This window comes from Peromyscus maniculatus, chromosome 6 (assembly GCF_049852395.1).
Source record: "Peromyscus maniculatus bairdii isolate BWxNUB_F1_BW_parent chromosome 6, HU_Pman_BW_mat_3.1, whole genome shotgun sequence".
Classification (NCBI taxonomy): domain Eukaryota; kingdom Metazoa; phylum Chordata; class Mammalia; order Rodentia; family Cricetidae; genus Peromyscus; species Peromyscus maniculatus.
Genome location: NC_134857.1, coordinates 7,995,943 through 8,020,549, shown reverse-complemented (window position 1 = coordinate 8,020,549; position 24,607 = coordinate 7,995,943). Strand labels below are relative to the sequence as shown.

General features: G+C 41.6%; 2 protein-coding genes across 2 annotated transcripts in view; both read left to right on the top strand.

Moving 5' to 3' along the window:
* The window catches only part of Pik3ca (phosphatidylinositol-4,5-bisphosphate 3-kinase catalytic subunit alpha), a 72,249-nt gene extending 49,160 nt beyond the window's left edge, over window positions 1–23,089 (top strand). Inside the window, exons 7-21 of the mRNA XM_076573888.1 lie at window positions 1,884–1,989; window positions 2,558–2,710; window positions 2,795–2,929; window positions 7,185–7,309; window positions 8,743–8,824; window positions 9,515–9,679; window positions 9,876–9,979; window positions 10,366–10,537; window positions 12,476–12,582; window positions 13,001–13,122; window positions 14,569–14,647; window positions 19,024–19,194; window positions 20,779–20,896; window positions 20,997–21,148; window positions 21,867–23,089. Of these exons, the coding sequence (XP_076430003.1) occupies window positions 1,884–1,989; window positions 2,558–2,710; window positions 2,795–2,929; window positions 7,185–7,309; window positions 8,743–8,824; window positions 9,515–9,679; window positions 9,876–9,979; window positions 10,366–10,537; window positions 12,476–12,582; window positions 13,001–13,122; window positions 14,569–14,647; window positions 19,024–19,194; window positions 20,779–20,896; window positions 20,997–21,148; window positions 21,867–22,137 (2,062 nt within the window). The 3' untranslated portion in view covers window positions 22,138–23,089. The remainder of the gene's footprint in view (window positions 1–1,883; window positions 1,990–2,557; window positions 2,711–2,794; window positions 2,930–7,184; window positions 7,310–8,742; window positions 8,825–9,514; window positions 9,680–9,875; window positions 9,980–10,365; window positions 10,538–12,475; window positions 12,583–13,000; window positions 13,123–14,568; window positions 14,648–19,023; window positions 19,195–20,778; window positions 20,897–20,996; window positions 21,149–21,866) is intronic.
* Window positions 1–24,607, top strand: part of Znf639 (zinc finger protein 639) — a 194,549-nt gene that overhangs the window by 112,576 nt on the left and 57,366 nt on the right. The window lies entirely within an intron of this gene.

Genomic DNA, 24,607 nt, shown 5'->3' with positions numbered 1-24,607 from the left:
CTCCAGGGTCAGTGAGAGACCCTGTCTCAAAAAATAATGTGAAGAATGAGTGAAAAAGACAGACAGCCTCAACATTTGGCTTCCACGTGCACATGCTGCATAAGTATATGTGCACAATGAGTATGCATGTGCACACACATGTACATCACACACAGTATGGAGATCATAAGTACATAACTCATCTATTTGATCACAAAACTAGAACTAGGGAAAATGGTTTAGTAAGGAAAAGCACCAACTGAAAGCCTGGTAACTGGACTAATTTGAAGCCCTAGAACTCACATGAAAAGCTTTATGCAGGGGCTGGGGATGTAGCTTAATGTTTACCTAGCATGCATGGAACCCTGGGTTCAATCCCTGGCACTGAATAAAATTGGGTGTGTTACAAGCCTATCATCCCAGAACTCAGGAGGTGGAAGCAGGAGGATCAAATGTTTCAAGTTATTGAACACAGCAGTGGAACCAACCTGAAATAGATGAGACCAGACCCAGAAATGAAGAAGAAGCTGCATGTGGTGGTTCACATCTGTAGTCCCAGCACTTCCATAGAGAGATGGAAGGGTGTTGTTAGAGTTTTCCGCCTTGCCCACAGTCAGGACAAATCTTTGTCACCCGCCAGTCCCACAGCCGCTCAGACCCAACCAAGTAAACACAGAGACTTATATTGCTTACAAACTGTATGGCCGTGGCAGGCTTCTTGCTAACTGTGCTTATAGCTTAAATTAGTCCATTTCCATAAATCTATACCTTGCCACGTGGCTGGTGGCCCACCGGCATCTTCACATGCTGCTGGTCATGGCGGCATCTGGCAGTCAGTCCTTCTGCCTTCCTGTCCTTTTATTTCTCCTCTGTTAGTCCCGCCTATCCTTCCTGCCTAGCCACAGCCGATCAGGTTTTATTTATTGATCAATCAGAACAACTTGACATACAGACCATCCCCCAGCACAGCCAAGTGCAGACCATCTCAAACACCTGCACTCAGGCCCGTGGTCCTAATCATCCTCTATGCGGACCTGCTGGGTAACGCCACAAAGAACCCAAGAAGGGCTCCCACAGGACATACAGAACATCCCACAGCAGAAGGAAGAGACAGGAGATTGTGGGCCAGGAGCCTATGGTGCACAGCACAGTGGCAGAAACAGTAGTAGGCAAAACCAAAGTAGAAGGCAAGAACTGACTCCTGAAAAGTTGTTACACACACACACACACACACACACACACACACACACACACCATAAAATAAAAACAGAAAAAAACGTTCCTCATGTCCATTCCCAGGTTAATTTTTCCACCCCTAAAGGGAACAAGTATCCAGGCTTCTGCAAGTTTGTTTCACTTTTGGGTTGTTTGCAGGTGGAGGATATTATGAATAGTTCAGTTAGCAGTCTGTGGATGCACATTGCTGTCTTTGTTCATAGTGAACCTGGGTATGCATTTGTTCATTTTCCAGGGCTTTCCAGTTCGCTTGTAACAAGTGATGTATTTAGTCCTAATGCATGAGGTTTCCTGTTAGTGCGTTCCTTGCCACCTGCCCTTTGTCTTCTACAATTCCATCTGTGAAGTTTGAATTTTTTTCCATAATCTGTATGGCCAGTAATACTGACTCAGGCACCACCCCCAGCTTTTTGGGACAGGGTCTCACTATGTAGCTCTGGGTGACCTGGAACTTGCTGTGTAGGTCAGGCTAGCTTCGAACTCACAGCTTACCTTTGCCTCTTAAGTGCTGGGATAAAGGTGTGAGCCACCACACCCAATTCTTGGCCTTTTTAATACCGTTCTGTACTGTGACTTCATTTCATTGTCATTCTCCTTGTCTCTAGTGTTGATGTATTGTGGAGCCATGTGTATTCTGGGTATAGCTTTGTTTTATCAATTTTCTGTAGGTGGAATGAATGGCTGAATTATGACATATACATTCCTGATCTTCCTCGAGCTGCTCGGCTTTGCCTTTCCATTTGCTCTGTTAAAGGCCGAAAGGGTGCTAAGGAGGTAAAGTATTTCAGATAATATTATCTCTAGATGTGGCTCTCCAGAATCCCCTGGTATCTTTGATTCATGCTTCCTTACAAAATGTGCAGATTTCCACTTTCTCTTTGGTTTCTTGGTTTAGGCTGGTCCTGCCATGTGTGTAACCCAGGGTTCTCTTGAACACAGAAGTATCCTTCTCAGCCTCTCAAATGCAGACTGAGATACTAGGGAGCGTAGCATTTGAGAATGTATTGGGAGAGCTTGAGAAATGCACCGCTGATGAATGAGTCCGTCCTGAGTTCATGTCGGTGTGATTTGTTAAGCATGCTGGGTGACTGTGAGAGCTACTGCACACCTCACTCCTGGGCTGGTTCACGTGTCCCCTTAAAGTAAAGAAAACACTGGGGGTTCTGGTGGGAAAGGCACAGAAAACCCTTATATTGTGAATGAAAAGCCAGGATGGTTTTGGTAGACTTTGTATTCCTTTAATTATAGCTACAACTGTTGAATTCTCCTCCCAGGGAAGAAGTGTATTTGAAAATGTATGATTTATTCACAGAATCGTGAATATTTTCTTTGTTTCATTAAGGAGCACTGTCCATTGGCCTGGGGAAATATAAACTTGTTTGATTATACAGACACCCTAGTATCCGGGAAAATGGCTTTGAATCTCTGGCCTGTTCCACATGGGTTAGAAGATCTGCTGAACCCTATTGGTGTTACTGGGTCAAACCCAAATAAAGTAAGCTTTTTATTATCAGAAATTCATTTTCTTTATGAGAGCTAAGCATAACATGTATGCAATAACATTTGTTCTTTCTTGCAGGAAACTCCATGCTTAGAGTTGGAGTTTGATTGGTTCAGCAGTGTGGTGAAGTTCCCAGATATGTCTGTGATCGAAGAGCATGCCAACTGGTCTGTGTCCCGAGAAGCGGGATTCAGTTACTCTCATACAGGACTGGTGAGGCACACCCTGAGTTTCTTTGTCTAGGCCATAAACTCGAGAGATGAACACCTGCTCTGTATGCATGAGGGCTGTAGAGCTCAATCATTCTGGTGTGGATACGACTGAGCTCGGTTGTAGATGGACTTTTCTTTGGACCACCAGCTCACAAAAAATGACACAGAGACTTAATAATTATGAAAGCTTGGCCAATAGCTTAGGCTTGTTTTTAACTAGCTCTTATAACTTAAATTAACCCATTTCTGTTATTTTACATGCTGCCATGTGTCTTATGGCTTGTTACCTCATCTCCTACATGTCATGCTTCCTCTGAGTCCGGCTAGCAACTTCACCTTCTTCTTCCCAGCATTCTCTTTGCCCCTAAAATCCTGACTAGCTATTTCCTGTTTAGCTTTTAATTAAACCAGTCACAGTGATATATCTTCACACAGTGTAAAAGGATTATTCCACAACACTCTGTAGCAGTGCAGCAGTAGAGATCATTTTCTGTGCCCTCCTGTACCTGTTTCATTCTTGCTTTATTTGAAGCCCTATTGGATGCTACTGTGTATGAAACTTTGGTATAGATGTTGTAATGAACTTGGGGACTAAAGAGATGTCCAAGCTCATACAGCATGGTATGGTAACAGTAGTATAATGAGAATAACTGAGGTGGATAGAGCTAGTGTATATAGGCCAGGAAAGACCTCTCTGAGTTAGTGACTAGGAGTTGAAACTCAAGTGTAAACATGAGCTGAACTTGGAGGCAGCAAAAGCAACTCTTCATCACAAAATGTTAGTCCAGGTCTCCAGAAATAAAGTATGGAGAACAGTGTGACTGTTCACCTTGTAGTCTAACCCTGACCATACATAGCACCATAGTAACCCAAATCAAGGACCACTTACTCTTCCTTGTTTCTTAATGACAAAAGGATGGGTGTTGAGAGAGGTGTTCCTGCTCTTGGGTGTCCTCTCCTCCTTTCCAAACGATTGCTTTTGTTTGAATTTGCTTGTAGGTTATATGAGACCAGCTGACTAATACTGGGCTGAGGTTGTGAAATGTGCCTGGCCAAACACAGAGAGCAGTGCATAAGAGCTCCTTTCTGAGGACATCTTACCAGACAGTTGAAACTAATTGTCTTCCTATGTATACAATGTAAAACAAAACAAAATAAACAGGCAAAAGACATCTGTTTTTGGAGCAGTGGTAGCACTTGGTTAGGGTTGAGGTTTTATAACTTGTAGTGTGTTTTTTTTATAGAATAAAATTTAGATACGTAGGAAATGTTTCTAAGTGGAAGGTAATTATGAACTTTAGTTTTTCTAGATGGTAAGGCATTTATCTATTTCATTCCTTCCAGTCGTGCTCAAGGAAGATTAAACAAATACAGAGATGTAGAGGAGGGGTATGATATCCTGGAGGGGACAGTAGTGAAGTATAGTCATTAGTCCATACTCCTCCTTTCCTCTCCAAATTGCCCAGTATCTTGTGACATCTTCCAAGAAGAGTATAGAGATGTAAATGAATCTGCAAACACCAGCTTTGTAACATTGTTTTCCTTGTGGTGTTTTAGACATGAATTGGACAGAAGTTTTCACTTTCCCTCCTTGGGATAGAAGTTAGAGGCAGCTATTTCCTCATTGCTGGGAAAGTCACAGGGATGTAGGCGATACTGTTTCTCAGCCTCAGCCCCACCCTGAAGGCCGAGTGTATCCTTTGTGTAGACCACGCTGCATGTGGCAGGATGCTAAGCCGTGTCTGTGGCCTCGGAACCACTAGACACAAACTGATGATCAAAAAATGTCTCCAGATACAACCAGAGGTCCACCTTAGAACCACAGCTTCAGACTCTGATGCTGGTGAGATTTGCCTTGTAAACACAATGTCAAACAGTCCATCCTTCATAAGGATAAAATGAGTGAAAGTGTCCCAGTGATAAGACAATAAGTCTACTTCTATCTAGCCAGTAATTCAACTGACTGGTAATCAAAGAGTGATTCTATTTCTGTATTTTGTGTCAAAAACTTGGCCACATATTCATGGTATTTCTTTCCTGTTCCATATGATATGTGTGACACATTTTACTACTGTAGCATATAATGCGAGAAACAAGGAGGCTAGGCCGAAGAGCTAGCCTGGCAGATGAGAGGACTTGTTCTTGCAGAGGACTCATTCCCTTTAGCACCCGTAAATAACATGGCTCACGACCATCTAGTTCCAGGGCATCCAGTACCTTCATCTGACTCTGCAGGCACCAGGCATGTACATGGTGCATGTACATGCGGGCAAAAACATTCGTACACATAAACTAATTTTAAAAAAAAATCTAAAACAAAATCATGAAGGGAAGACCTATTTTGGGCTCATGTTTAGGGAGGGGTCTTTGTTCCTCAGAGTGGCGAGGGCACATGGAGCAGAGCAGTTCTGTGGTGGTGCTGGGAAGGGAAAAGAGGAAGCCTGAGCACAGACTTCCACCTTCCCCTTTATTCTGTCCAGATCTCCCATCTGTTAGTTGATGTTCCCTCAGGGTAGGCCTTCCTCCCTCTTTCTCATTCTTCCAGAGCTCCTCAAAGCCGCTGTGTGCTTTACTAACTGAGGCTGTGCTCAGTCCAGTCATACTGACCATCTGAAATAATCGTCGCAGTGTTGAGCATCAACATTTGCTCGATATATTTCTCCATGGACAAATGCAGAAGGCAAATGTATATACAGAGGCCTGTGAAAGGAAAAGGCTGGTGCAGAATTCATTCCTTGATCATGTGATTTACAAATATAAATATAAAATAAAAATGTCTTATAATTGTTGAGCAAGAAAAATGGCCATCTTGATGTCTTCAACAAAAGCATGAACCTCAGTGTCAAGTGTGTTTTGACAGTGTTATTTACAGTTGGACACAGATACTTCAGAATGAAGCTCATGTGAGAAAACTTTTAAGTTTATTATGCTTAGATTCTTGTTATTTTAACATGTAAACACAATTTTAAAACTATAAAAGCAATGGAGTCCATTGGATGCTGATGATACTAATGATGTAAGACAGCAGGCCTGTGTAGTAGCCTCTGAACTGATTTCCCTTCTACTGAAAAAGCGTTGGGACGTGTAGAATAGATCATGGCCTTCATCCCCTCGGTGGGATCCCATGCTGACCCTCCTCTGCTGTCTTCGTCCCCTTGTCCCCTGGACATTGTTCTCACTGACTTTCTTCCTGTTTCTCCATCAGACCAAACTCCTCTTTAAAAGCCTTTTCCATTAGATTGGATACTCTGAGTAGGATCTGCTTTCTAAGCCTAACAGGAAGAGCAAAGTAGCCACAGTCCATACTTCTTCTGTCCACATAGTACTTCCTCATCCTGTTGTATAACTTCAAGATGCATCAATACATAAAGACCAGCTAACATGGAGGACTCCTTTTGTTTCTGCTGTTCGAAAGGGCTAGAGTATGACATCTGTTTTGTATAATATATTAGTAAGCATCCATAAGAACTGTTGAGATGATCTGTCTTATTTTTTTTACTGTGGGAGGTGGGTGTGCATGCCCCAGCTTACTTGTGGCAGTCAGGGACAGCTTGACGGAGTTGCTTCTCTCCTTCCCCCGTGTGAGTCCGTCCCAGGGATCGAACCCAGGCTGGCAGGCTTGGCAGCAAGCATCTTTATCCAATCAGTGTGGCATCTTGCAGCCCCTCTTGTTTTGTTTGGTTTTTTGCTTTTTTTTATGGTGACACTTTGGAATTATTCGGGGGTGTTTGTTATTCAAAGACTTCAAAGGCAAATAATCTGTATTTGAAGAGAATAAATCTATTACATGTGATTATATAATAAGTTTGTTACTTTCTGCTTAGTTCCTTAATGTTGAATGTGCAATGCTTTAATGAGTTAGTTCATCTGTTTTCTTTCTTCATTTGCTTTTTAAATTTAAAAGATGTTAGGAGGATGATTTAGCAAGGAACATGAAAGAGTTTGCATTTTTACTTTATTATTCTACTGCTTTTTGCTCTCTTCTCCCAGAAGCATTATCAGGCTATAGTTAGTAGGGTAGTAGAAGAGCTCATTAGGGAGAGGAAGAGCTGACTTCCTCTTCTGACTGCTTGGTGGTCAGAATAACATGTGACTGCATTGGTTCACAAATACTGTTTTAAATTAGTTCAGTGAGAAGAATAAATTGTGTTGTGTTAATAAGCCATGTGAGCTTTATTAAAAGTCTACTTGCTTTTTAAAACACATCACTCATGATTCTCAAAGAAGCCCATGTAAAGTCATACTTTACTTTGCAGAGTAACAGACTCGCCAGAGACAATGAACTCAGAGAAAATGACAAAGAACAGCTCCGAGCACTTTGCACCCGGGACCCACTATCTGAAATCACTGAGCAAGAGAAAGACTTCCTATGGAGCCACAGGCAAGTGTCGGGGGTGAGGCTCTCACGGCAGGAAGCTGAGGGAGTGCCTAGCACACCATTTGGTTGTTGTGGAGCTGGGGTCTCTCACTGTAGTCCAGGCTAGGCCTGAGCTCACTGCATAGCCCAGCCACCTCTCTTCCTTAGAATCCTCCCACCTCAGCCTTCTTCCTGAGTGCTGGAATTACAGGTGTGACCATCACTCCTGGTTTGTTCTTACCATATATTTTTTAACCATACCCAGTAGAGTAAATAAAATGTAATTTAAGTGTTATTTTTCTTATTAATGATGACTTTTTCAAAAGTACGGATACAAATACTTCTTTCTAGAGACACATGTTATGTTGATACTTAAACATTTAAAAGTTGTTTTTGTTTTGTCTTTGTTGTTGTTGGGGCAGGGTTTCAGCCCAAGCTTTGAACTCTAGATGAGGATGACTTTGAACTTCTGATCCTTCTGCCTCCGCCTCTTAAACACTAGGATTGCAAGCATATGTCACCACACCCGGTTTACAAGGTACTGGGAACTGGGATGAAATCCAGGGCCTCATGCATGCCAGATAAACACTTTACCAACCTAGGTATATTTCCATCCTCAAACTTTCTAAATTCCTTTTTTTTTTTTTTTTTTAATTGGTGGTAGAGATTTAACTTACAGATTTCTGCAAGCTAAGCACATACTCTGCCACTCAGTTATAACCTCAGACTGACACCTTGCTTTCTTAGAATTTCTTTAAGGTAAAATTCAAGCAGGAGCACACGCACACGCATACTCACATGCACACACACGCACACTTTAGACCAGCTCCTCATCACTTTCGTTGATTTAGATGCTGTATTTGGCAAGTTCCCTTCCCTTCCCCTTTTCTGTAAGGAGGAAAGTAATGCCTTATCCTCACTTGTGAATCATGCTGCTACTTGGAATACTCATATATTTTTTCCTTAATTACATTTTATTTATTATTGTGGGGTGGAGGTTGCATGTGCCACTGTCTGCTGGAGTCCACTCCCCCTTCCAGTGTGTGGACACATCATCTTGGTGAAAGCACCTTTACCCATTGGCATCTCACCAGCTCCCCACACTGACAGACCTAACTGAAAGAGTTGTATTTCATCTCTTTAGAGAGTCTGTGAAGTACACACCTTTCCAGTAAGCTCATGGGGGTCATGGAGGTGAACGATCTGAGTGCCTAAAGAGCAGAGTAACACATCCATGATTGTTCTTAACTGTCTGCCAGCATTTATCCTCCGTTTAAATCCTTAGTCTTTATCATTTTAACTGTATCTTCGTAGAGACCATAGTCTTGAACACACATTGACTTCTCTGATGGGCTTATAGTAGTTAATAATAAGCTTAGAAATTCTTACAGATGCATGATGGGGAAATTAGATGTTAGACTTTCGCATAACGTGTTCTTTATTGTCCTCTCCAACAGACACTACTGTGTAACTATTCCTGAAATCCTACCCAAGTTGCTTTTGTCTGTCAAGTGGAATTCCAGAGATGAAGTAGCCCAGGTGAGATTACTTAGGAGCTCTTGCACAGAATCTGTATGTTGCCTAAATCATCAATTCTCAGAAACTCTGCATCAACTTAGAAGATTAAATAGACTATAAAGTATTATGATGACATAATTAAAAAAAACACAAGTCATTATCATTTTATATATAAAACTCTGTGTGTGTGTGTGTGTGTGTGTGTGTGTGTGTGTGTGTGTGTGTGTGTGTGTTTTCTTTTTCTTTCTGGAGTTGAGGACCGAATCCAGGGCCTCGCACTTGCTAGGCAAGCACTCTACCACTGAGCTAAATTCCCAACCCCAAACTTTTTTTTTTTTTTTTTTTTTAACATTTGAGTACTCTGTCTAAAGGGCACCAGATCTCATTGTAGATGGTTGAGAGCCACCATGTGGTTGCTGGGAATTGAACTCATGACCTCTGGGAAAGCAGCCAGTGCTCTTAACTGCTGAGCCATCTCTCCAGTCCTTGTGTGTGTATTTTCAAGACAGGGTTTCTCTGTGTAACAGCCTTGGCTGTCCTAGAACTCTCCCTGTAGACCAGGCTGGCCTCGAACTCAAGAAATCCACCTGCCTCTGCCTCCCAACTAAAGATGTGTGCCACCACGCCCAGCTTTAAACTAATTTTAAAATCAGATGTTAAAACGGTATTTTAGATCTTTACATATAACTTACTGTCTTTCTCTGTCCACAGATGTACTGCTTAGTAAAAGATTGGCCTCCAATCAAACCTGAACAGGCCATGGAGCTTCTGGACTGTAATTATCCAGATCCTATGGTTCGGAGCTTTGCTGTTCGGTGCTTGGAAAAATACTTAACAGATGACAAACTTTCTCAGTACCTCATTCAGCTTGTACAGGTAAGACACTGGAAACTGAGCATGCTTCACTCCACACCCATACAGCTTGTCAAAGCAGCAGCATTAGGTTTATGTTTTTAAAAAAACCCATTTACTACTAATAGTAGTATCTACTTTATTTATAGCATTTTTTAAGTCCAGCCATGCAGAAATGGGCCTGATTCATCTGAATTTTTTTTCTTTTCTAATTCCTCAGGTCTTAAAATATGAACAATATTTGGATAACCTGCTTGTGAGATTTTTACTAAAGAAAGCATTGACAAATCAAAGGATTGGCCATTTTTTCTTTTGGCATTTAAAGTAAGTCAGTTTTTTTTTTCCCTACCAAATTTTTTAGATGTGTATAACTCACCTTCCTAATAAGTGCATGAATCTTGCTGCTTTATCTGTATGGTAAGCTGTTCCAAAGTGCTTTTCTTGGAATTAAGTGAGCAACATAAGTCAGAATTGAATTCTGTACTATTGGTGCAAATATTTTCAAAGGTTTTGCTTCCACTTTGAGCCAAGTAAAATTTGCCAGATGCAAATTAATGTTGTGATAGGTTTCACTGTATATATATATGAAGTTGTCCCAAAATGAAAATTTTACCTTTGAATTCAGAATAATGGTAGAGTCCAAGGTTTCTTGTGAAAAAAAAAGAAAAAGGCTGTATATACACATAAATAAGTTTTGCTTCCTCTTTTAGATCTGAGATGCACAATAAGACTGTCAGTCAGAGGTTTGGCCTGCTCTTGGAGTCCTACTGCCGTGCCTGTGGGATGTATCTGAAACACCTGAACAGACAAGTAGAGGCCATGGAGAAGCTCATCAACCTAACTGACATCCTCAAGCAGGAGAAGAAGGACGAAACACAAAAGGTGTGTGAATGGCTCTCCTGTTGGATTTGGACTTTTGAAGTGGGGCTGAATTACTTAAAAGCCCAGTATACATATATACGTCATAGTCCCTGCATTTTGGACTCAGATTCCACTGTCTGCCAGCTTTGTGATTAAATATCTTATGTAGGCTCCTAAGACTCACTTTCCTCAACTGCAAAATAGAAATAATACTTTGAACAAAATGTTCATGAGAAGGAAGTTAATCACATGACCTGGGCAAAGCACCTGTCACCCTCCCTTGAACATGAGGGGTGACTGCTCTGTACTGTTTTCATGTAGCTGTAGATAATTAAAACGATCTTTCCTTATCTCATTTGTAATTTTGGTAATGACCCTGAAAATAAGTAGAAAGAAGTAAGTTTACCTGGACTCGTAATAAACACCCACCGTCCTCCAGGACCTTGGGACCTTTTCCCTTCCCTCTTCACTCATCACTGCCTGCTGCAGAGCAAGCTTCGCCTCCCCTCCAGTGAAATAGGAGAGTCCATTCACCAGTGAGTCCCAAAAGGCAAAGAACAGAAAAACAACTTTTCTAAAGTTGCAGCAATTAATCTAAAAGAATGTTACTGTATTAATTTAGATTCCTTAAAATATGTGATTGAATTGACTCTCTGGAAGTTGTGTGGTATATAGGTTCAAATATAGATTAGTAGAAATATATGGAAAAGGCTGTTGGTGGTATGTAAGTAGCACACACAAATTCAGTCCCCAGCACCACATAAACCAGGCTTGATGTAGTGTGTGGTGTGCGTAAATAAGTAAGTAAATAAATGTAAAAAGAAAGAAAAATTAAAAAAAAAAATGTTCTATTTCTGACATGAAGATTATGGGCAACAGGGGACTACTGCTTTGAAAAAATTACTATATTGCAATAGTTTGAAAAGCTTTACAATAGATAATTTGTCAAGTTCTAGCATTTATTTTGTGCTAGACTCTTCATAGCACAAATTGGTTTCATTAGGAAATCGGAGTTCATCACTAAACGACTTGTCGGTTTAAATGAGATTGTGGTGAGGAACTGAAATTATACTCTGGGAATACACCAGTTCCTGTGGATAGTTTGGTGTTTGTACTGAGTGTGGAGGACCCTGTGCTAATGTGAGAGTAGACAGAGATCTCTGTCTTTTATGCCTAACTCAGTAGAGCTGCCTCGGCAGTGGTATGGGGTGTTGTCGCTGCTCACTTCATAGAGGAGGCGGGGAACTTGGTTGCTCAGATTCCAGGGGAATTAGGATTCCTAGCTGCTTTTGTTCTGTCACGTTTTGTATTTTCAATAATTCAGTTTCCTTAGAAAGTATCAGATACTGCTTGATAGCTCTGAGTTGATGAATAGATCTTATACTGTAAACTGCATATATAGTGTGAGATTCTGTATATCAAGTGATTTTTCCAGATTATTTAATCCTCACTGATCTGTCTCACCTAACAGTGTGAATGCTTGACGTTTTCTAAAAAAGACTTAGAAGTAAGAATATTGAGCTCAGATCTAAAGCAACCTGGTCTTTTTGTTCTCCTTCTCAAATAAGGATCAGCACACTTCCTCACTGAAAGTCAAGTAAATCCTTGACTTTTGAGATCACGTAACCTGGCCTTACCTACTAAACTCGGCTTTGAAAGCAGCCCGTGTACAAATGGCGGGACCGGGTTTGTAATGCACCTTGGTTTACAAAAGCCACAGCTGGTCCGCAGGCAGTGTGATCACTTTGCTTAGAGCTGTGTCAGCCAGCAGTGGAGCTTGTCTCCCAGGCCGTGCTCCCACCTCGGCCCCTCCCTGATAGTACTGCCCCAGTCATGGACTGCCCGGTCACCAGCGTTTGCCTGGCCTAGGGAATGGAGGTAACTCACAGCTCTGTGAAGGAAGCAGCCGCTGCTTTTCCCGTATGAAATCCACTTCTCACTCAGATTTTGCTTTATCAGGTACAGATGAAGTTTTTGGTTGAACAGATGAGACAGCCAGATTTCATGGATGCTCTGCAGGGTTTTCTGTCTCCTCTAAACCCTGCTCATCAACTAGGGAACCTCAGGTATGGTTCTTATGCCCTTTATTGTCGTGTTTAAATAAGTATTTTTCCAAATAACTCTTAAAATAAATCCAGTCCTCCAGTTCTTGTAAAACAGCAATAGTAAAATATAAAATCATCTTAAACTAGACCTATGTGTATTTAGAATCAGTTTCTGCTACTTTGATAATAGTTTAAATCTTTCTGTGGTTAGAAGTTCTGATATAATAAATAGAAGTGGAAATGGTCTATATAAAAACAATGATATGTTCTTAGATTGGTTGAAAATTTATATAAACATTTTTAAGATTATTTTTTTTTGAAAAAGTTTTAATTCTTCTAACACTTCAAAAAGCTGTATTGTATATTTATTTTAAGTAAACCCAAGGACCAAAAGTATAAAAAGCTAAGGTGCCTGGTAAAGTCTTCAACTGTCTTGCAGGCTTGAAGAGTGTCGAATTATGTCCTCTGCAAAAAGGCCGCTATGGTTGAATTGGGAGAACCCAGACATCATGTCAGAGCTACTGTTTCAGAACAATGAGATCATCTTTAAAAATGGCGATGGTGAGGAGCGCACTAGTGAGCTCATGCTCTGTGCATGTTGCTGTCTTTATACACAGGATATTTATGAACCGTTGAAACCTTTGAAAGCCATTTAAGGATTGCTGTATAAATTCTAGATTATTAGAATGTCTCACATTTTACAGTGTGCATTTGGAGGAGTTTGGAAAAGAGATATTGTGCTTTAATGACTTTGAACCCAGGATCTGGAGAAAGTAGATAAATGCAGACACTTCTCTGCTCCCTTCATCTGTCTTGAAGGTAGATTCCTGCCACAAAGAACTCACTTGTCATGCATCCTAGCAACCAAGGGAAACAACTGAAGATTGACCCCTATGATTCTAAGTCTAGTAATCCTCCCCAGCCCCAAAGTGAGTGTTCGTGAGTAGGAAAGCAAAAACTGGCATGCCTCTGCCTCATTCATTCTGGGATGGAGTACAGATAAACTGACAGAAGCCAGACTAACAGGAGGAAGAAAGTGTGTAGATATGCTTAAGAAATCACCCAGGATATGAGACCCCAAAGAAAGGCCAGGTGGCCGAAGCTGGGCCATCCTCCTGAACTGTCCTGAGGCTGGGCTGGAGGAAGGCCGGCCGGCATTAGAGGAGGGTGAAGGGGAGAACTAAGGTGAGTACAGGTGCTCCTGATACTCCATCTCAGCTGTTTGACACAGCCAGAATGGCAGCACTTGAGGCGAAGGCAGGAAGACCAGCTGGTCAAGGTCTTCTGCAGCTAGATAGCCAGTTCAAGACCAGTCTGGGCTGCGTGAGACTGTTTCAAGAAAAGTCCTTAAAGGAATAGGTGCTAGTCTGTCAGGACGAGATGTCAACCTCTAGGTGACTGTCAGCCTTCCTAATTGAGGTGAAATTTGATCTCCTTCAGAATCAGGAGCCTTGGAGTCGGTGTCTACCTTGGCTTACTTCCTCTGTGCATGGGTGGTTTGCACAGCAGCCATTCCTTAAGTATTCTGTGTGCTGGACTTTGGGACTGTGGCAGAGCCTGCCCTCTTGTAGCTTAAGTCTGATTGGGAAAAGCATGTTCAACAGGTCATTACAGAAGTGAAAGAGCCATGAGACAAAGAATGTAGTCTTCTGAGAGACTGTTGTAAAGAAGGTCCTGATTTCTGTGGAGAATGGGCTACAGGAAGAGGGGCGGAGGCTCACCAGGGGCCTCTGAGAGCAGCAGACTCCGCAGTGGATGCTGCTGACCCCAGCTTTGCATTGTAGGCCACATTTACACTTGACTCTTCACAGGGTCAATATTGCAAATACAGTCGGAACTTTTTAAATACTTTGCTACCCAGGAGATTGTGCAGATAGTTTAGAAGTGGATTAAAAACTTAAAACACTGCTGTCTTACAAATTATTTTGAAGATTGCATGTAGCTCTTTATTGCCATCTGACAACAGTGGTGATACGGTATTAAGTGTAATGTGTATTTGAATTTCAGATTTGCGGCAAGATATGTTAACACTTCAGATCATCCGAATTATGGAGAACATCTGGCAAAACCAAGGCCTTGACCTTCGGTAGGTAATCAGACCATGGGATGAAAATTATCTTAAGAGAATAAACTGAAGTCTTAATGGGAAGATCCTCCCCCACCCCGAGACAGTGTTTCTCTATAACAGCCCTGGCTGTCTTAGAACTTTGCTCTGTAGATCAGGATAGTCTCAAACTCACAGAGATCCACCTGTCTCTGCCTCCCAAGTGCTGGGATTTAAGAAGTGCACCTCCACTGCTCAATAAAGTCTTAATGGTAGAGGTCTAGAGGCCTATATTAAAAATGTTTGCAAAACGGGGGAAAAGTGCAGTAGAGGTGGTCTTGGTGGCCTTTTCACCTGTTCTCTGGCTTGGCCCCATAGCTGAGACGCATCCACGTGAGAAGAGCTTCTCATGAGTGCTGTAAGACTGCCCATGCCCTGGAGTACACCGTGACGAGTAGAGCAGACTTCCTAAAGCTCAATAATGAAGCTGCACACACAGGTGGCCCTGTGGTTAATGAGACTTGCTGCTCTTGTAGAGGCACCAAGTGTGCTTGCCAGCACCCACATTGGGTGGCTCCCAACTGCCTGCGACTCTAACTCTAGGGGATCCAGCATCGTCTTCTGACCCCACAGGCACCCACACATATGTGCATACATACAAACACAAATAAAAAATTTAAGGGCCGGGCGGTGGTGGTGCATGCCTTTAATCCCAGCACTCGGGAGGCAGAGCCAGGTGGATCTCTTTGAGTTTGAGACCAGCCTGGGCTACCAAGTGAGTTCCAGGAAAGGTGCAAAGCTACACAGAGAAACCCTGTCTCGAAAAACAAAAAAAAAAAAAAAAAAAAAAATTAAGAATATTAAGTTCAGACTGGGTGTCAGTGGCGTATGCCTTGAATCCCAGGCCTAGGGAGGCAGAGGCAGGCGGATCTCTGTGAGTTCGAGGCCAGCCTGGTCTACAGAGCGAGATCCAGGACAGGCACCAAAACTACACAGAGAAACCCTGTCTCAGAAAAGAAAAAAAAAAAAATTAAGTTCAGAAGCAAGTTTCATCATAGAAGTTTAGTAAAAAAAAAAAACCTACCTTTTAATCTATTTTGTAGCAAAACTTAGGAAAGCAACTGAAGTTTTTTTCAGTTTGAAGCTTTTGAAACCTCAAAATCCACACCTAGCAACATGCCTCCAACAAGGCCACAGCTCCTAATCCTCCCCAAACAGTTCACCAGCTGGGGACCAAGCGTGGAAATATATGAGCCTTCTAAACACCATGTTCCACTCACTGTCCCCCATTCGCTTACAGTTATAATCAGAATGCAAAATACATTTAGTCTCGTAGTCTCTCTCCATAGTCTTTACAACAGTCTCAACACTGTTTAGAAGTCCAAAGGCTCTTCTGAGCAAAGGCAGCCTCTTCACTGTAATCCCTGTAAAATCAAAAAGAAAATCAGATACTTCCAACGTACAGTAGCAGAGTATACCTTATTATTCTAAAAGGGAGCATAGTGAGGGAATACTGGACCAACGCAAGACTGAGAACCAGCTAGACATACTCCAGATCTGCATCTCCATGTCTGATGTCAGAACTCTTCAGATCTCAGACTCCTTTCAGCTTTGACCATGGAGGAGCGCTCTACTCTGACTGCAGGCATTACTTACCTCCTTTTAATATTCAATATAACAAGATAGAAATATCTAAAATCACTTCTTCCACATCCCCAAATACGGTTAGATCACAGATGAGTGTGTTGTAAGTTGTAAAACTAGCTGCTTTTTCGTGAAATAACCAATTTTACTTTAAAAACAAACTGACAGTCCAATTATAGATACATGCCTTTAAGCCCTGCAGTCAGAATACTAAGGCAGGAGAATCCACAGTTCAGACCAACTTGGACTACCTAACAAGACCAGGGACATCATGGGCTACATAGCAAATCCCTGTTCCAAAAAATACCAAAACATCTATTGGACAAGGCATCATTCAGTTAGGCTATTTGGCAGGTATTTTCTTTGAAAATGAATACCCCTCATGTGTCTCTTGAGGGAAAACTATGGCAGTTTTTGTTGCCAGTGATAAAATTTGAATTTCAGAGAGAAAATGAGAATTCTGGAAAACCTGTTTATCAGTATTCCCCAACATAGACTTTTGTGAGTGGGATTAGTAGTAGCATTAACCACTGTGCCTCGGCATGGTTCGCATATCTGTAACCCCATATTTGAAAGGCTGAGGCAGGAGGATTGACAAGAGTTCAAGGCTGACTTGGTCTTTCTAGGGAGAGTACCAGGGTAGCCAGGACTGCTTATCAAGACCCTAGCTCAAAAAATAAACCAAAAGATAGACATGTTTTTATTATATAATAATAAAAGAAAAGCATCAGTATTTAGAAAAATCTATGAGTGTCTTCTGAATGACCATACAGGACCCGTAATGTCCTTAATGTTAAAACACACATTCAGACATGACCAGTACAAGAACCATAATATCAGTAATGTTAAGACCCATTCAGACACAAGTCAGGTTAGATGGAACAGCATGAAGTTTACTGATAGAGTTTTATAGCCCACATTGCAACTCGAATATCTTACTAATTATAGAATAGTATCAAAGAAAACCATTACTTTGTCCTGCCTTTTCTTGGCTACTTGTATGTAGATGTTTTTTCATGTGCTTAAATTCAAGTATCACATATAAAACAGAATGATGGCGCATATCTGTAACCCATACACTCAGGAAGCTGAGGCAGAAGGATCTTGAGTTTGAGACCAGCCTAAACCACAAGGCAAGACTTTGTTTCAAAAAGAAAAATAAAACAAACATCAACATACTCATGCATATTACTTAGAGAAATGTATATAAAAACACAGCTGGCATTGGGGCTAGAGGGATGGGCCAGTGTTTAACAGCAGTTGCTAATCTTAAGAAAGACAAATTTGGTTCCCAGCATCCACATAGCAGCTCATAACTGCCTGTAACTCCAGTTGCAGGGGACCTGATGCCCTTTCTAACCTCTGTGGGCTCCTGCATGCATGTGATAAATGTAAACTCATACTGGCACATAAATACACATAAAAATAATCAGTGAATGAATAAATCTTTTTTTAAAAATGCAGTTGGCCATCAAACCCAGACATAAAAACGTTTTGGAAAAAAAAAAAATGTGAAAGTCAATCTTCTCACTACTTTTTTTTTTTAACATTAATTTATTTTATGTGTATGAGTGTTTTGCCTGCATGTATGTATGTGCACCACATGCATGCCTGGTGCCTATGGAGGCCAGAAGCATCTCCAGGAACTGGAGTTACAGATGGCTGTGAGCCACCATGTAGGTGCTGGAAACCAAACCTGAGTCCTCTGTAGAGCAGCCAGTGCTCCTAACTACTGGTCTGTCTGTCTGTCTCTCCAGCCCCCTCACTGCTTCTTTATTATAGATTGTTTTGTTTCATACTTAATGGTATATTAACGCTCAGTGATTTGGTTCTAGATGAACTCAGACATTTTTAGGAATAGGTTTGTCAATTAAAAAAAAAAGAGTAATAAGTTAAGACAATAAAGATCATTCATGTTAATTTTACTAATTGAATGTAGACATTTGGGGGCCTATTAAAATATTTACATGTCGGGGTCCAGTGTTGGGGTTCAGCCCCGACCTATCGAAGGGTCACTTGAAGGAGGGTGTGAGGAATTGAGAAATGCTAGATAGAAATAAAGATAAAAAAGATAGAGACACAGGATAGCTCATACCAGCAGTCTCGAATTTATTTCTAATGGGCTTTATTTATACACTAGCAAGGGGAGAGGCAAAAACTGTCCCCCTTTTCAAGATCAAAGCACAACGTACAACCAAGTGTAGACCCTTCAAAGCACATGGTAACCATGCCGTTGCACCTTGTTATGCAGCCTTGGAGAGCATCATAAACTCTGACTCTTTGGAATCTTTGTGGGCTCCCACATTGGCAGTTTTACAGGACCTGAAAAACGATGACACCAGTACACATGCTGACATGGAAGAGGGAATCACCTGAGGCTTCAGCCTCCAACAAAGACTACAGGCAGCTAAGAAAGCTAAAAGAGACCTAGTCTTCCCGGGAAGAGTCCCTAATTGGGTTATTCAGTACCAAATGGTCTGCCCTGAAAACATACATACAAGTGACATTGTACACACACACACACACACACACACACACACACACACACACACACACACACACACACACACACACTGAGCAGGTTGTACTTAGATATTTAGGAAGATTGTGTGCATGTGTGTGTGTATCAACAAAGAAAGAGGCCATACATTTGAGATAGAGCAAGAGAATATGCATGAGAAGGATTAAAGGGAGAGAAGTGAGCAAGTGATGTTATTTTAACTTCAGGCAAAAATACTCGCTGTTTTAAAGTTCTGCCTTTGTCAATTTTGCAGAATGCTGCCTTATGGCTGTCTGTCCATTGGGGACTGCGTGGGGCTCATCGAGGTGGTGAGGAACTCTCACACCATCATGCAGATCCAGTGCAAAGGAGGCCTGAAGGGGGCACTGCAGTTCAACAGCCACACACTGCACCAGTGGCTCAAGGACAAGAACAAGGGCGAGATGTGAGTTTGCTCGGGAGTTGCTGTTACAGTGGACTCGGCAACTGCTTGGCTGAGGAGAAAACCATTGTAGTCAGGAAAATGCACTTCACTTTTGAAATATTGGAAAGTGTTGTGAGTGGACGAGAGAACTGCTTATGAGTTGATGGATCCTCATCAAATTCACCTTGGATCTCATTTTCTTTTCATCATGAACCAAATGAACATTTGTTGCTGGAGACACGGTGCAGCAGTTAAGAGTGCATACTCCTTTTCTAGAGGACCCGAGTTCAGCCCCCAGTACCCACATGGGGTCCCTTACAACCACTTCCAAGGAATCTGATGGCCTTTTCTGGCCTCCGTGGCACCTTCACTCAAGTGCATGTGCCCATACATAGATACATAATTAAAAGTAAAAATAAATCTTATTCAGAAATAACATATGTTCGGACTTTTACTTCTAATTTGGTAAAAATGATATTTTAGAAATGAATTTTCAACACTATCAATGATGGCATATGCCTTAACCAAGCACTTAGGAGGCAAAAGTAGGTGGATCTTTAAGTTCCAGACCAGCCTAAGCAACACGCAGAGGCAGAGGCAGGTAGATCTCTCTTGAATGTGGAGCTAGTTTAGTCTAGTGAGTTCCAGGCTAACCAGGGCTATATACTGAGACCTCAAAAAAAATTAATTTTCTCCTGCACATTGTAGCTTATTCCAGCACCCAAGAGACTAAGCCAGGAGGATTGTTGTGTGCTGTGAGTTCAAGGCCAGCCTGGGGTGCAGTGTAAGACCCTATCTGAGAATAAAAGAAAATCTGGGGACTGGAGAGATGACTCAGTTGATGACCTACTTTTGCACAAGCATGAAGTCCTAAATGACTAGCACCCTTTTATAAAGCCTTGTGGCATGGGTCTATAGCCCCATGCTTGAGGCAGGGAGCCGGAACAGCTCTGTCCCGGGCTGGCTGACTGGCCAGCAAGTCTAGCTAGTTGGTGAGCCCCAGGTTCAGTGAGAGGCATTGTTTCAAAAACTAAGGTGGTGAGATGCTAAAGAGATGGCTCAGAGGTTAAAAGCATGTGCTGCTTCTCCAGAGGACTCAGGTTTGCTTCCCAGCACCCACGTCTGACAACTCAGCTGCTTATCTCTATATCTAGCTCATGGGCTCCTACCCTCCTTTATGGATATACCCTCCTTTATGGATACATTCACACGAAAATTCACAGAAGTAAAAATCCTTAAATGAATAAGAATAAGGTGGTAACAGAAGGCACCTAGTGTTAACCTCTGACCTTGACACATGCACACTTGAGTATGTGCACTCTCAACACATGCACGCGCGCACACACACACACACACACACACACACACACACACACACACGCACGCACCGCGGAGAGAGAATTATGATGGATGTTTCTTTCATTCCTGATTAGGTCAAGGAACATCTACAAATTTCCCTGAAGACTTAAGAATCACAAAACTTCTCAAGTCTTCAGACATTCTTTTCTCCCAGTATTAATGTGAAACTTCAGCCATATATCCCCAGTATGGCCCCAGCTACCCTGTTTCCACACCACCCATGAGGTATTTATTTATTCTCTGTAGATACGATGCAGCCATTGACCTATTCACAAGGTCGTGTGCTGGGTACTGCGTGGCAACCTTCATCTTGGGAATTGGAGACCGGCACAATAGCAACATCATGGTGAAAGATGATGGACAGGTAGTAGCTTTTAAAGTGCTTTCAGGTTCTTTAAATATATTAAGTCAAGATCTTTTATGTCTGCGTGTTAAACTAAAATGTGATTTCTTGTTTTTGAAAGCTGTTTCATATAGATTTTGGGCACTTTTTGGATCACAAGAAGAAGAAATTTGGTTATAAACGGGAACGTGTGCCATTTGTTTTGACGCAAGATTTCTTAATCGTGATTAGTAAAGGAGCCCAAGAGTACACAAAGACCAGAGAGTTTGAGAGGTGAGCTCAAGGACTGCCTGGGGTGGGGAGGCCCTACTGTGCCCAGCAGATGCTACTTCCTGTGCCTCAGAGCAGTGGCTGTCAGCAGGAGAAGCCGCGTGTTACAGCACCTTCAGTTCTGCTCATTTGTCTGATGGCGGGTGGGGAGTGAGAACGAAAATGGATTTCATTCGTTGAGCTCAGTGAGACCTACAAAGAAAGTAATTACCCTTAAACCTTATGACACACTGAAATTATTGGCTTTTGTTAATTAACTTATCTTGTCAAATAACATGCAGTGTGGTTAGGACATGGGTTTGGCTCCTAACTGAGGAAACCCAGCAAACTATAACTCTTATGCATACTTATTTTTTTCCCTGCTACCTTGTGGTACATCATTAGTCTATCTTAGCTTTCAAAGGACTTTCATAAAATTCTGTTTTGTGTATAAGTCAGTCCCCTGACCTTAGGTGCCTAAACCCTGAAGGCTGTTTGTTACTTTAGTGTTGACCAGTTCAGACATTTACTAAATACTGAACCCCAATGCTCCAAGCACTATTTCAGGTGCTTAGCCGGCAATAAAGTACTCATTCACAGAGTACACATCCCAGAATGGCGGTGGGCCAGAGGAGCAGGCAGGGGAATGGTAGTTTTTAGATATTTGCCCAAGACAAGTGTGCTAATTCTATAAAGTCAGAGTACTAGTTGATGCACTGACCAGATGTTCTTCCCATGCCAGGTTTCAGGAGATGTGTTACAAGGCTTACCTAGCAATTCGGCAGCATGCCAATCTCTTCATCAACCTTTTTTCCATGATGCTTGGCTCTGGAATGCCGGAACTGCAGTCTTTTGATGACATTGCATATATTCGAAAGACTCTAGCCTTAGACAAAACTGAGCAAGAGGCTTTGGAGTACTTCACCAAACAAATGAACGACGCCCATCATGGCGGCTGGACCACGAAGATGGACTGGATCTTCCACACCATCAAGCAGCACGCGTTGAACTAAGGTGGCAGCCGTGAACGGCAAGCTGGCACACGGTTCTTCCACTGCATGGCAGTGAGTGGCAGCAGGCAGACGGTGGCACGGGGATGGCACAGTCAGGAACAACATTAGGACTCGAGCAAGAACAGAAACAACATGCTCTATAATTGAAACACTGTACACACAGACAGGGTTTGATAGCACTCAACTAGTTCATTTCAGAATTCAGCTTTAGAATAATGAGCAATTTCATGTTATGCCTTAAGTCCAAAAAAAGGTAAACTTTGAAGATTGTTTGTATCTTTTTTTAAAAAAACAAAACAAAACAAAAATCCCCAAAATACACACAAATGATGGAGACGAAAAGAGAATGCTGCTCTGTTTTTCTTGCCAGGGTTCTGTTTAAGATGTGGACACAACCAAGGCTGTGACTGCTTTAGGTCTGAGTATGCTGGAGCTTCTATTAAGTCCGTGGCATTGGAGAAGAATGGAAATCCTCATTTCCCATTGCTGTTCAGACTTGCGGTTTGAAGTGGGTGTTCTGACTCCCTGCTCACTGAGGAACACCACTTGGGAAGGGACTCGGTCTTTGCTCTGAACAAACAACCCTTTGATGGACTTGGGGTCTCTCACCTGTGCTTCTGAAAGCAGTCACAAGTGATTACCTGCAGACAGATGTGTTTTTGTTGAGTTTCGTTTTTTGTTGGTTTTTCTGGACAGTATTTACAAGAATCTGACTTGTTTCCTAGGGAAATTCTGGGCTCGCATCAAGTACAGCAGTGACCATAGAGGAGGGACGCAGGGGCTCCTGTTTCCGACCTGTACAGTATTCACTTTAAGCTGATGGTTTCTCCTTTTGCAATTGAACTGAATACTTTTTTTCATGCATGTTTTCCAGAAAATAGAAGTGAGTATTAATGTTATTAAAAAGATTATTTTTTTTTATTAAAGGCTATTTATATTATAGAAACTATCATTAATATATATTCTTTATTTACATAATCTGTCCCATAGTCATGCATTGTTTTGCACCCCAAATTTTTTATCATTGGTAACAGCATGGTTAGCTTTTCTCTTGGTCTGTAGGTGAGGCTCAGGCACTGTCCATTTCCCCAGCTCCCCGTATGACTCCCTGAGGAACAGGTTGAACTGCACATGTCCCCTTCCACTGCTGTCTGCTTTCACATGACGCCCTCATCGCCCGTCCATCTGTAGTGAGAACGGCACAATCATAGACACCAGGTACTAAAGAGTACAAAGTAGACTATCAGCCTGACTCGTAAGCCCTCTACTGAGGTCTGGTCGTGAACGACTTTTTATATTATGAGAGACTAGAAACCATGAATTTTTTTTTTTACCTTCGTAAGCTATGTATCCATATCTCAATGATAAAAGTAAGGACATTAACCCATTTTACTATCATGTCCCATTTCAAAGTGGTCAGGTCTCACTCCAACTTCATTACATCCCATTCAAGCACAGAATGCATTATTGAGCATTCTAAAAAGCATCCATCCAAGATGTAGGGCTAATGTTAGTGGTCACTCTAGATTTCTACTCAGTGTTTGAATGATTCATGTCCTAGAAAATAGCTTTAGCAGATGTTCAGATGCCACACAAAAAAAAAAAAAAACAAAAAACAAAAAAAAGCAGAAAAAAAAAGAATAAATAAAAAGAAAAAAAAAGAAAAAACTGTGCAATAATTTACTGACAGTTCCTAGCTTAGGCGAGTTACGGGGGAGCCTCTTTATGAAGAGCGCACACTGTACACTCTAGAAAAACAGCATCCCTTTGCCACGCTCGTCTCTGAGGTCAGACACCTGTAGTAGACATTTCGAATAGTAAACAGGGGACTCTAATAAAAATACTCTTAATATCTGCCTATTTTAGAACCCTTAAAGGGCATAATTATTGAAGATTTAGGTACTTCACTAAAGCATGTATATATTATTGCCAACAAGAAAAACCTGAAGATTAGGGGAACATAGTTCTGTAAACTTTCTTGGAATAGTTAATCAGAATTTAAACTGTTTTAAGCAGAAAACCAGTTAGATTCTTTTACAGATATAGGAAACTTCCTAACTTATTTAAACTTGGCATTTAACACTTTGTGTTACTTAGATATGCAGTTGCTAGGTACTAACATCCCATTCTTTTCTATATCAGGGATTATTACAGTCAAACTCAGTGACATGGTACAAATCTACAACTTTGATGGTGGAAACTGAAGAATTACAAAGAACTGTGTTTTCCCGAGTGCCAAAAAAAAAAAAAAAAAAAAAAAAAAGCCGCGAGCCTCCTTGCACAAAATTGCTAGTTTTTGCTTTTTTTTTTTTTTTTTTTTTTGCATTAGTTCTAATAGTTACCCAGTGCCACCTTCCAGGGTCTCTGCACAATTAAAACACAACCACATAGCTTATTTTGCTATTTACAACCACATTAATGGTATTTGAGAGAACATCTATATTCTATAAAGGGTATAAGGAAAGAAAGG